At 50.0% G+C, this 13,175-nt stretch overlaps 1 protein-coding gene across 1 annotated transcript; it reads left to right on the top strand.

Moving 5' to 3' along the window:
* The first annotated feature begins 2,388 nt into the window (after positions 1-2,388).
* Positions 2,389-12,509, top strand: Ajuba (ajuba LIM protein). Its single transcript, XM_026406074.2, has 8 exons — positions 2,389-3,760; positions 6,513-6,614; positions 8,374-8,441; positions 8,559-8,621; positions 9,713-9,843; positions 9,928-9,979; positions 10,651-10,719; positions 11,176-12,509. The coding sequence occupies exons 1-8, from the start codon at positions 2,725-2,727 to the stop codon at positions 11,299-11,301; spliced, it is 1,647 nt and encodes a 548-aa protein (XP_026261859.2). The 5' UTR covers positions 2,389-2,724; the 3' UTR covers positions 11,302-12,509.
* Positions 12,510-13,175: the final 666 nt, after the last annotated feature.

Here is a 13,175-nt window from a genome sequence, read left to right as displayed (position 1 = left end):
GATCTGATAGGACTCTAGGATTTGAAGTTAAGAGAATATAGGGTTGATGCTTAGGTGTCTGGTGTAAGCAACTAAGTGGCCAATGGTGCTGGAGGAGCCAGTTGCAGGAAGCAGGAAAAATGAGCTCAATTTAGGGTGTTGGGTATCTCTGAGACAACCAAGTGGAAATGCTAGTAGTCATTTGAGGTTTTTTGTTTTTTTTTTTTTTTCATTTGAGTTTTTAAGTCTAAGAAAGTCTGGGCTAGAGATTCAGATTTGTAATTAAAGTCTTGGGGATAAAGAGGGCCTCTGAAGCTCCCAGTTCCAGTTCAGACTGTGGAATGGCTACCCTGAGGTCATAAGCACTACTGGAGCATGTCCTATCAGGTACCCTACTTTCCCTTCACTCTTCTCTGCTTTCTGTTGTCCCCTGAAAACACAAGCTGTTCGTTTTAACTATGGCCATTGTTGCCACCACCCAAAGGTGGGCCTTTTCAATGGCTTCCCCAGAGAACTTTTCACAAGATTTACTCTCTCATCCTCATTCCAAAGGATCAAATGTAAGTAACTAACCTGGAAGGAAAAATCTGGGTTTTCCTTCCTCTTGTGGAGTCAGAAAAGGAGGAGGGAGAGCATTATGGTTAATTTTTTTTTTTTTTTTTTTTTTTGTGGTGCTGGGGATTGAACCCAGGGCCTTGTGCATGCAAAATTATGGTTAATTCTGAAGATGTTTTTACAACAGGTTCCAGATGTAATCTGATAGCTCCCTCTGTTACCAGTGCTTTCAGTCCTCCCAGCTTCCAGTTTGACAGTGAGCTGTCCTAAGGGTCAGAGAAAGCTATAGGCTTGACCAGGGAAACAAGCTGATTCTCTGGAGAGATGAGGTCTGGTAGACAATGCAACTTGAGCAAAGACATCAAATAGTTTGTGCCAAATGCATTTCCCAAAAACATTAACCTTTTCTTCCCCATTCCCCAAGGCTACACTAAAATTATAAAAGGTGTTCAAAATGTTGAGATGAAAATAATGTGCATAATTTGTTTGCATGTAATTTTCATACTCATTTAATAGCTAAATACAAAGGAGTCATTAGCCTTCTCCATTCTACTCCCTCTACCCCATGTCCCTGATGTGCTAGTCTGGACAAAATCATTGGGCTCTTTAGCTGTAGCCAGGGTTTCTTCTTCTTCTTTTTTTACTGTGCTGGGAATCCAACCCAGGACCTAGCAGCATATGCTGCTAGGCAGGCACTGTACACCCCCCGGCCCTCCTTTTCTTTATTCTTGGTTCTTCCAGTATGGCCAGTATCAGCCTCTTTTCCTCCCCCCCCCCCCAATTCCTTTTACTTGCTACTTCCTCTAAACGGCATTTTTTTTCCTCTCATAAGTTCATACTTCCTCTTTGTCATCAACATTCTGTGACGACCAAAACTAAAGGGGAAAGTTGGCTGGCATCAGGGGGTGGGGATGGGGGATATGTTCAGGCCTTGGATCCACCCAATCTTACCTGAAATATTTGCTAAAAATCTCATTTCCCAACACCAGGGGGTGTCTATCTATCCTTCCATATCTCCTACCCTTCATGTAGCAATGAGTTCCAAACCTTTTCCTCACTGCTTTAATCTCCTTCCTTCCTTCATAAAGTGGGGATCAGTCCCCAGCTGTTTTTCTTACTCCTTTTCATTGCTTCTACAAACACATAAATCTTCCACTCTCCTCTACCGCCACAGAACTGTGAGTCCAGAAATTTGTGTCTTTTATTGCAGTTTATCTGTCTCTTAAGTTCTCAAGACCAACTTGTCCTTTCTTTTGTCTACACATCCCTTGGTCTCTGAACCTCCCAGATTCCCCTTGGCTCTCCCTTTCACTACCTGTTACACCTATTCTTTTGGGAATCCTTGCCTTTCAGGGCTATCTTTACCTACAGGTCTCTAAACCTCTTTATGTATTTACCTTTTTTCTTTCTTCCTGTCTTCAACTTTGGGCTCCTCCCTATCTTACCACTTCTGTACAGTCTCTCTCCAAGTCTCCTGCAGTACCCACACTAGGAACAAAGTCACGGTGTTTGCGCACAACATGCCTCGATCACCCCTTGCCAAACGCATGACATTCCAGAGTGCCCCTCCGCGCATTCCAACTGCAAATAAAGAGTCCCCATTCTCTCTTCCCTTACACTTTTTCCTGTTTCAATTCTAAAGTGATAGGGTCACAGCTGCCCAAACTGCCTCTTGCCCTCCTCCTCGAGTCCTGTCGAATCTCCACGTGCAGGGCACTTAGTCTTGGTGACCCCCTCCTCGCTACGCACCGGAGATCCCTGCGCAGACACCCCATTGCTCTTGTACACACAGCGCTCCGCCCTTCCAGGAAAGTAGATCCGGCCGAGCAGACAAAAGTTTGGGAGAGAAGTTCGATTTGTGCCGAGTGTGAGAGCTAGGGGGGCGGGGGCCCAGAACAGTCTGGTTGTGGGGCGAGTGGACGCGTGAACTGGTAGACCTGCGGACGGGACAGCCGTGGCTGCAGACCCTTCTATCCCCGCTTAACCCCAGATGCTCGGGAGGACGCAGTCCCTCCCTCTGGGGGATGCTGTGGGATTCCCAGCGCCGGGAACCCGGGCCGTCCGCTAAGCCCTTGTGCCTATCCTGTGCCCCTGGGGAACCGGAGTCCGGCTGCAGGGAAAGAGAAGCGGCTGCCGAGACCCTGCAGGGTGCCAGGTGGGGAGGGGGCTGGAGGCCCCAGGCCCGAGGGTATGGAGCGGTTAGGGGAGAAAGCCAGTCGCCTGCTAGAGAAGTTAAGACTCTCGGACTCCGGCAGCGCCAAGTTCGGCCGCAGAAAGGGTGAAGCTAGCCGGTCTGGGTCTGATGGGACCCCCGGGCCGGGCAAGGGACGCCTGAGTGGGCTGGGGGGACCTAGGAAATCAGGGCCCCGAGGAGCTACTGGGGGACCCGGAGATGACACATTGGAGCCAGCCCGGGAGCAAGGCCCCCAGGACGCTGAGCGGAACCCGCGCGGCTCCTTTGAGGCGCAGCGCTACGAAGGTTCCTTTCCCGGGGGACCGCCGCCCACCCGGGCCTTGCCTCTACCTCAGTCGTTACCCCCAGATTTCCGGCTGGAGACCACGGCTCCGGCCCTGAGTCCCCGCTCCAGTTTCGCCAGTAGCTCAGCCAGCGACGCGAGTAAGCCGTCCAGTCCCCGCGGCAGCCTGCTGCTGGACGGGGCGGGAGCTGGAGGAGCCGGAGGTAGCCGGCCCTGCAGTAATCGTACCAGTGGCATCAGCATGGGTTACGACCAACGCCACGGGAGCCCTCTGCCCGCAGGGCCGTGCCTGTTTGGCCCACCCCTGAGCGGTGCTCTGGTCGGCTATTCCGCCGGAGGGGTCCCGTCTGCCTACCCGGAGCTCCATGCCGCCCTGGACCGACTGTGCGGGGCTGGCCCGCGGGGGTTCGGCTGCCAGGAAAGCCGCCACTCATATCCCCCGGCTCTGGGCAGCCCCGGAGCTTTAGCCGGGGCCGGAGTGGGAGCGGCGGGGCCTTTGGAGAGACGTGGGACTCAACCCGGACGACACTCGGTGACTGGCTACGGGGACTGCGCCGCGGGCGCCCGATACCAGGACGAGCTAACTGCGTTGCTGCGCCTGACGGTAGGCACCGGTGGGCGAGAAGCCGGAGCCCGCGGGGAACCCTCGGGGATTGAACCATCGGGTCTCGAGGAGACGCAGGGTCCGTTCGTTCCGGAGGCTGCCCGGGCCCGGATGCGAGAGCCAGAGGCCAGAGAGGACTACTTCGGTAAGTGAGAGTGAAGTGGCTAGGGACTGAGAGGGATCCGTCTCAGCATTTGGCTCTCCAGTGCCCCGACGGCCCAAATTGCCTGTATCCCGGGGTCCAAGGAGGAGACGCTGGACCAGAAAAAAAGAGGCCCGAGGGATGGATGGGGGCGGACCTCAGATGCTCTCCCCTTCCCACTGGGTTGCAAATGGACCGGGCTAAATTCAAACCCCCTGATTATCTCGTGAGTCCCAGTTTCTCACGCATTAGAGAACCTTAGGTTTTCGCGGTTGGAGGCCTTGTAAGGAGGGGACCTAGTGAAGCAGTGAGAGCATCCCCCAACCCCCCGACTTCCCCTTTCCCGGCGGTGCCCCTACAGGCTTCAGCGTGCCGCGCCCCCACCCCGGCCCTGGCTCCGCCCGCAGGAATTCGGGGAATGCGCGGGTGGGGGGGCGGAGAGGGCGGGCAGTTTGCGTGCCGACTCCTGCCCGAGCGCTCCAGGTGCCCGCGGGCGGGGCCCACCGCAGCCGAGGGGTGGGGTGCGCTCCTGCGCCCAGGATCTGGGCGTGTGTGGGGGGGGAAGGCTTCCTAGAACACGAGGAACCGTGGCCGCTGTCTGGGAAATGGAGCCGAGGAGGAAGGATGGAGCTCCCTGGAACGGAAAACAGGGACCCAGGTGCTGCTCATCCCCAGTCCTGACGAGGTGCGCATGGGCATTGAAGCAGAGATCAGGTGGTACCAGCCTGTTTCCTCATCTTCTGGAAGTGAGGGCAAAAGTCCTGACCACTGGACAACTATCACCCTGGATGGATATCGACCCTGTGTGACTGCCAAAAATAATCTGGCCTGGATTCTGGCCTTAAGTGCTCAGAATTCAGGCTGGAAGTAGCCCCTTCTTCCTGCTGCTGTTAAAGAGAAACCTGGTGGTGGCCTCCTTCACCCACAATACTTGTTGAAGAAGTATTGATTGATACATGTTTCAGCTAGAGGGTAAAGTGGGATTTTAGACAGTTTTTTAGTCTATCCCCCACAAACTACTTCATCATATAATCTGATGGTGTAGAGGAGGGCTCAATCCCCAGAACTGTGGGCCTCTTCAGTTTTCCAAGTATCTTCTCCCCTGCTCTCTCACCATCCACATTCCTGCCCTCCATTCCAGGCTGTAGAAGTCCTTGGCTAGAAATGTGAATAGGGAGAGGAACTGCTGCCAGAGAGAGATAGTTGGAGAGGAAGCTCAGAGGTAGCAGAGGTGTAGGATGGAAGGGCCTGCATAGTTCAACCCCTAGCCCATTCATTTCTCCCACCATGGGAAAGGAGGGCCTAGAGCAGGTGATGCTAAATTATTTTGATCAAAGGAGACTGAGTGACAGGGCCCATTTAGCAGTTTCCTTTTGAGGCCTAGGAGAGGTATCTGGGAAATAAGTCTCTTTGGCTAAACCATCTGAGTCAAAATGAAGAAAGGAACTCAGAGAAAGTGCAATAAAATAGCAGGATGATTTTAGGTGTGGATATGTTGGGTGAGAGGAGGTAAGTTAGACATGCCTGAGCAGTTTCCTCCTGTCTTTCCCTAGTATCTAAAGCTTCCCTAAAGAATACCTCTGACAAGACCCCTGGTATGGCAATCTTAGGCAGATCTCCTCTTCCATGAGGAGGACACATTTTTAATTTGGAGGTGGAGGTTTCCTATCCCTGGACATCAGGTTGTCTTCCCTGACAGAGCCCCCTACCAGCTTTAATCCTAGTCTGACTGTACCCTCTTACTGCTGCCCCTAGTAGGGGCCCTCTTCCTTGGCTTCAGCCTTACCCAGCTGCCAGAGGGTGGGAGCAGGACAGGCCTGGGCCCATCAGTTGCTGCAGCTGCTGCACAGGCTCCCAAGCCCCTGGGCAAAGACTGGGATGGGCCCCAACAGGCAGGGAGTGTGGCAGTGTGCCCAGGGAGAAAGGTGGGGCGGGCCCGTTGGGATCTGCTCCCCAAAGACAGGCCCTAGCCCTCACTCATGGGCCTGGAATTGGGGAGTGGAGGGAAGAAAGTACACACCCAGGAAAGGCGGGTGCCAGACCAGGTGCATGTATCTTAGTAGGGGATGTTGGGGGAACTGCAGCTCAGCTCTGTTTCTTGCGTGATAGATGGCAGGGAGGCACTGGGGATTCTGCCAGTTTCCCCTTCCTGTGCAAACCTGGTCCCTAGAACACAACCTGCATTCTCAGCAGCCACCTCCTCACAGGAGTTATGCTCACAAGGCCCTCTGCTGAGCGAGGTTCTACTCTCTGTTCTTGAAAGTGTGCATCAGAAAGAAATCATTCCATACCTCAATAGCAGCTTGTTTTATAGATGGGAAAACTGAAGTTCTGAAGAGGCCTCCTGGGCCTAACTTCCTTTCTGTAGGAAGTTTTTTTTTTCATGTCTTCTGCTGGGCCCCTGTGCATCTCTGACCATTTGTCCCAGACTTGCCTGTTTAGTGTTTTCTGCTTAACAGAAACTAAACATCTGAAGGCCAAGGACCTTATCTTTGACATTCTTCAGAACTGGGTACTGTACTAGGCACAAAATAGATGCTCAGAAAATCAAGTAAACAAGAATGGAATTACCCCTCCAAAGACCTTGCTACATCCCATTTCTTGCTCTTCTCCTCAGGAGGGAGCCCAGTAAAGAGAGCCTGTGTCCTCTGACACATCAGGAAAAAGCACTAAGGAAAGCTTGGGGGATTCCTGGATTTGAACTGGGGTTTGGTGAGGGTGGAAGTGATGCTGACAACCTCTTCTGTCCCCTCAGGCACCTGTATCAAATGCAACAAAGGCATCTATGGGCAGAGCAATGCCTGCCAGGCCCTGGACAGTCTCTATCACACCCAGTGCTTTGTCTGCTGCTCCTGTGGTGAGTGTGGCTCTCACTCAAGTACTCCCCCTACCTCTCCCCACATCCATGCTTACAAGTGCTGGGGGGACCAGGGAAGAGCTTGTGCCTCTTCATTTGCTCCAAGACCTTGGTGGGGACTTGGGTCCCTACCATGTATCTGGAGGCCCACAGCTGCCCCACCTTCTCTTGCTTACCCCCTCAGCTCTACCTGGCTTTCCTTCCCCCATGCTGGGTCTGCTTTTTGGAGTCCATCCTCCCTGCCCCTGTTCAGCCTCTTTCCTCTCCGATCCTCCCTCTTTCTTGTGCCTCCCTGCTTGCCCAGCCTGGACTCCCGCCCAGCCCTCCAGTCTCTCCTTGGTGGGGTTTGGTCTTGGGCAGCAAGTTGCCTGGGGCGACAGTGAAAGACTGGAATGTGGGAAGGGTGGGGTGTGGGCTGGGGGAGTAGGGAGCTGTGGGGGGCGGAGAGGGGGTTTTCTCTTGGCTGGTCAGAGTTCAGCCACCTCGCTAGAGTGCAGGCCACCAGGCCATGCCAAGCTGATGACATCACGCTCCAGGAATGCCCGCTGCTGCTGTTAGCTCAGGAGGCCCTCTGTGGGGGGGGGGGTGCTCCCAGCAGCCTTAACTCCCCCTACCCCGCCCTCCCTCACCTCTCATTACCCCTTCCCCACTGCTTACCCATTCTGATTCTTTTGCTAAACCTTTAATCTCCTATCTCTGCCTGACTCCAGCACTCAGCTTTTCTCTCATTCCCCCAGCTTCTGCCTGGTTCTTTTTAGGCTCCTCTGTCTGTCTTTTATAGGGCCTCTTCTGGATATGTCTGTCTTTCCTTCTCTTTCCTCCCCTATGTCATGAGTTTCTAAGTCAGGTCTTCTAAACTACCAGACAGCTAGAAGTGGAAATTTTGATGGGAAGAAGGCGAAAGATAGGAAAATTGACTATTCTCCACTAGTTCTCACTCCTCTCTCATCCCTGACAATTGAGAACACCACAGAGCAGTTTCTGGGTAGTTGGTCAGATGGGAAATGGTCCTGCCTTGTCTGCCTGCAAAAAGTGACCTAAAGATTCTGGGTCCCTCCAAGTTTGAGGAAACAGACCAGTACATCAGGCAAGGGTACCCATTTTGATCCCAACAAAGCACTTTGTTCCTGCAGTAACTCCAGTATGTCCTGACTTCCATAGTCTTTCTCAAGGAGCTAGACAGGTCTTTGAGCACAGGATGTCTGTGCTGAGGCAGAGATACTCCTAGGTTGAAAGGCTGTGACAATTTGATTTTTTTAAAAAATATTTTTAGTTGTAGTTGGACACAATATCTTATTTTATTTATTTTAATGTAGTGCTAAGGCTCATACCCAGTGCCTCACACATGCTAGGCAAGCACTCTACCACTGAGCCACAACTCCAGCCTCAACAATGTGTTGTTTTTTTTTTTTCATGCACATTGTACAGCACCTAGCTCAGAGATCCTTTCTATGTATTCCAGCATGCAGTTGGCTTTGTTCTCCCAGGTGGCTCTCTATGTACTGGGCACTGGAGGGGAAAGCATTCATTTGGGGGAGAATGGTAGAAAACTGTTGAGGATGCAGGAGCCAAAGGAGTGAGGAGAGAAGTTGGTTGGAATGCAGTCAAAGCAAATTGGAGGGGTGTGGGAAGGAAAAGCACTAATGGGCAGTTTAATCACACTATGCCTGTACAGTGCATCACTGGGTAGCAAGAATACCAGAGTGGGCCTTGTGCCTGGGCTGTGGGATAGGTTCAAGCTCCTCTCCGTTGGTTCTAGGGAGAACTTTGCGCTGCAAGGCTTTCTACAGTGTCAACGGCTCTGTGTACTGTGAGGAAGATTATCTGGTGAGTGAGTGGTCCCCTGGATGTGGAATTGGCTCTCACTGGAACTCTCTTATTAGCAACCCCCCAGGGTTACGCCCATCATTTTCAGCTGGTAACATCCAACTGTCTTTTCTCTAGTTTTCAGGGTTTCAGGAAGCAGCTGAGAAGTGCTGTGTCTGTGGTCACTTGATTTTGGAGAAGGTAGGGGATGTGTCTTCTGCTGAGCCTGTGAAACTGCAGGAAAGAAACCCTTCACCAGATGAATCACATTCTTGCCATTCCTCCCCAGAGCAATTGTTTATAGTGCCTTCCCTATGCCCCTGAGATGGAGTCCCATTCTAGGCTTCTGTGACCTGACCCCTCCCTGATTCTGCAGGCACAACCAGGCCCTCCAGCCTGAGCTAGAAGTGTGGTGTCCTGGGTCTTTTTTATTTATTTATTTATTTATTTTTAATTTTTAGTTGTAGAGGGACACAATACCTTTATTCTATTTATTTATTTTTATGTGGTGCTGAGGATCGAACCCAGTGCCTCATACGCGCTAGGCGCACATTCTACCACTGAGCTACAACCCCAACCCTATATCCTGGGTCTTAATCCCTATTCTTATACTGGTTGAATCAGTTGAAACTCAGTTTTCTTTTCTATAAAAAGAAGGGTTTGGCTCAGATCAATGAATCTAACCCTGGCAGCCTAGCAGATAACATGGGAAGAATAAAAAAATATATATAATATATTATTTGATGTGGAGTCCCCTCACCAGAATTGTGAATTGTGATGGAAGATTGAGGTAGAACCCACTCATTGGTGTTTGTTTTTTTGTTTTGTTTTTAAATTATTGATCTACATCCCCAGTCCTTTTTTTTTTTTTCTTTTTTTTTTTTTCCCAGTCCTTTTTATTTTTTAATTTGAGACAGGGTCTTGCTAAATTGCTGAGCATCTCTTTAAGTTGTTGAGGCTGGTCTCGAACTTTCGAGTCCTTCTGCCTTAGCCTCCCAAGTTGCTGGGATTACTACTGGTAAGCTCTGCTGTGACCTGGCTGCATTGGTAATTTTTTAAAAGCTCCCTAGGTGATCCTAATATTGTAGCCAGGTTTGAACTCTAATGACCCAGTTGGTCTCTACTACTTTTTTCAGGGCTTCTATATTTAAGACTCCTTGGTCCCCTCAAATTACATGTAAGCTTATAGGAAGGGGTTGGACAAGGTTAGTGGGAGCAGTAAGGAACATAAAGGGTAGCTAAAGAGCTGGGGCTGGAAGGAAACTAACTAATTCTTCCACCCCATGAGCCAGATCCTTCAGGCAATGGGGAAGTCCTATCACCCAGGCTGCTTCCGATGCATTGTTTGCAACAAGTGCCTAGATGGCGTCCCCTTCACAGTGGACTTCTCCAACCAGGTGTACTGTGTCACTGACTACCACAAGTAAGTCCAACCCTGGGGGTGTCATGTGGAACTGGGTCCAGGGATTCTTCAATCTCAGCTCATCACTAGGTTTTTTTCTTTTAGAAATTATGCCCCTAAGTGTGCAGCCTGCGGTCAACCCATCCTCCCTTCAGAGGTCAGTATGTCTGGGTTCTTCTGCAAGGTAGCCAGTGCTGCTGCCTCTAAGAAAGGGTAAGGATAAGAGGCCTGGGTTCCCTTGGGAAATGGTGGTGCTGAGGAATGCACTCTAGGAAGATTCCCGTGTGACTTTGCTCTTGGGGTCACCACCCTGACCCTAACATCCGGGCCTGGACTGTCCGATAGCCTCAAGGGGCTCAGATTCCATATCTTCCATCCCAATCCCAACAGAGGAGAGCTTTCAGCGAGGTTGAGGTCATCGAATCCCAAAGTAGGGGCTGGAAAAAGGTGAAAGAATCTTCAAGGCTGGTAGCATGGAACCAGAGATGATTTAAGTTGTAGGTATGCTTAGGGAGGGAAGCCAAAGGCCCTTAAGGAATTAGACCCTATTGGTCCTCTTTGCCCTCAGTTTGGCCTACTTTATTTATATTCTGTGCCGTTTACCCCCTCTCTTCACATAGGAACATGGGGGAAGCACCAAGGAGGGGGAGGGGAAGTGCCCCGAGGATTTGCCAAAGCATCTCAAAGCTACCTATGATTATTTGATTGTAGAGAGACTCTGGTGGCCTTGGTCCATCTTCCTATGGGTGCAGGAGGAGTCCTGTGCAGAGGGAGGGAAGTTGGGGGTGCCATGCTGCTCTCATCTCCATGGGGGTCTGCATTTTTCAGGGCTGTGAGGACATTGTGAGGGTGATATCCATGGACCGTGATTATCACTTTGAGTGCTACCACTGTGAGGTGAGTGTTGGGGTCCAGGGCAGAAAAATGGAATTGGGAGGGAGGGGATGAGTTAAGTACTAGAACAGGTATCCTTCTTTCGGAGAAAACCAGGAAGGTGTCCTGACTTATCTCTGGTCTTTTGCTCATCCTCCAGTCACTCTCTATTCCTAGTATTTAAGTCTTTCTGAATCTGGCTTCCCCAGATTCAAGACTTAATTTTTAAGACTAGGGAACTCCTGCTAACTGCTGGAAATGGGGGCTTGTCTCATTATTTCTGCAGCTGCAGCGACACCTGGTGTCCAGTTGAGGTATTTCTTAGGTTTCTCTTCCACCTTCCCACTGGCAAGCCCTACCCACCAACCCCAACCCTTACTTCCAGTCTTTAGGAGTTTAGTGTTGAGCAGGGCAGACTCTTAGATGTCCTCAGTGTCCAGGGTTCCTGGGCAAAGATGAACTAGGTTCTTTCTTCCCCAGGACTGCCGGATGCAGCTGAGCGACGAGGAAGGCTGCTGCTGTTTCCCTCTAGATGGGCACTTGCTCTGCCACGGCTGTCACATGCAGCGACTCAATGCCCGACAGCCCCCTACCAACTATGTCTGAGCTGCAGTCACCACTGTTGCCATCGCCATCATTGACAAATTTCTCTGGCCAGTGGGGTCCTTCCGAGGCTGAGGCAAGGATACATTGCAATCCTGGCAGAATAGTCCTCTGGGGAGGGCCTCAAGGGCCAGGGACCCAAAGAGCATAACATTCCAAATGGATGTGGAGTAAGAATATTCTGATTGACAGGGTGGGGATGACTGGTCTTCCCACATGTGCATCCTGATCTATTGCATATGCTCAGACGGGTTCCATGCTTTCTGGACGTCTGATTATGATGTGTATCTCCAGTGTATGTTCGTGCATAAGTCAAGCAATGTTCTGGATTATGGGAGGAGAGGACATCGTGGGAATGCCTCATTTTTTGTGACCCACACATGGCATCAGACTTGGGTCACAGTCTCCTATCTCTATATCTGGATGAAGAGATGGAAATCCTGGACTTTATTAACAAGTTATTTCTTAGCCTTTTTCTTTCTAAGAACCAGGAAAGCTCCTCATCCCTCTGCTGGGAATGGGGACCAACTCCTGGTGGCCCTGCTGCCAGTATTGCCTGTTTCTCAGGGACTCATGTGGGCCTGTACTTGGTTGCTCTTCTGCTTAGTTGGGGAGGTAATGAGCAGGTCTCTCTGTGTGTAGCTTATTGGGCGGGATGTCTAGGAAGCTTCAGGCTGGTCCCTCTCCCTACACACTCCCAGGTTTAGGTGCACTGAGCCCTACAGCCCAGTATATGTGCACATGGGTGCATTCATACATGTGTGTGTGCTTGCCTGCATACACTCACAGTTATTCCCTTCTTCTCAGGTCATTCTTATACTTGGTTCTCTAGCAGTAGCTCCAGACCTGCCATCTCTCAGAGGGATCTCAAATTATTACACTGCAACCCCAAAACTCAGGTTGGGGGGAGCAGGAGGGAGCAAAACACGTTGATTCTAGTGAGTTTGGCTGAAACTTGAATTCACCTAAAGCTAGAACTCTTAAAATTTATGCTTAAAGTTCAGTTCATTTAATGACCAATTTGCCAAAAGCTCAGTTCCCTTTTGGGTGTTTGTATATTCTTTTAGATGTTCTATTCTTTTTTGTCATGCTTTGGGTATTTCAAGGACTTACATCTGTTCATCCAAGAGTACTCCTGAGTTAACAGCAACATAAAATTATCAAATTTGCAGCACTTTGTAAATGAGATTTCTTGGATGTCTTTTGCTATATTATCTACATTTCAAACACTTTTTTAAAAAAAAAAAGTTTAAAGTTTCTAGCAATAAATACAATTGACACAAACATTTTGTGTATCCCTTTTTGTGTTTCGTAGTCCAGTATTTCTTTATAGTTAGATGCCTTGAAAAATGTAATGGAGCTGGGCTCAGTGGTACAAACGTGTAATCACAGCAGCTTGGAAGGCAGGAGGATCCCAAATTCAAGGTCGGCCTCAGCAACTGAGGTCCTAAGGAACTTAGCAAGACCCTGTCTCAAAAAATAAAAAGGGCTGGGGATGTTGCTCAGTGGTTAAGCACCCCCTGGGTTCAATCCCCAGTGCCAAAAAAAAAAAGAAATGGCGTTCAGTAGGACTTTGATGCTTTGGTCTGACTTTTGTATTACTGTTGTTAAAATGCCAATATATCATAAGCAAATGAATAGGCATGAGACATACTCCATTTACTAACAATTAAAGGTCATACAGACAATAGCAGTAATAAGTAAAAAGGGTGAATCTGCTAAGTCTTTCAAAATGCTGCAGATTTGATACATATTCATTTTAGGCTAATTGTAGATGAATTGATCTTTTTTTTTTTTTTTCCTCTTTTGTGGTGCTGGGGATTGAACACAGGGCCTTGTGCATGTGAAGCAAGCACTCAACCAACTGAGCTATATTC

This window comes from Urocitellus parryii, chromosome 6 (assembly GCF_045843805.1).
Source record: "Urocitellus parryii isolate mUroPar1 chromosome 6, mUroPar1.hap1, whole genome shotgun sequence".
Taxonomy (NCBI): domain Eukaryota; kingdom Metazoa; phylum Chordata; class Mammalia; order Rodentia; family Sciuridae; genus Urocitellus; species Urocitellus parryii.
This window is presented reverse-complemented; position numbering and strand designations above follow the sequence as displayed.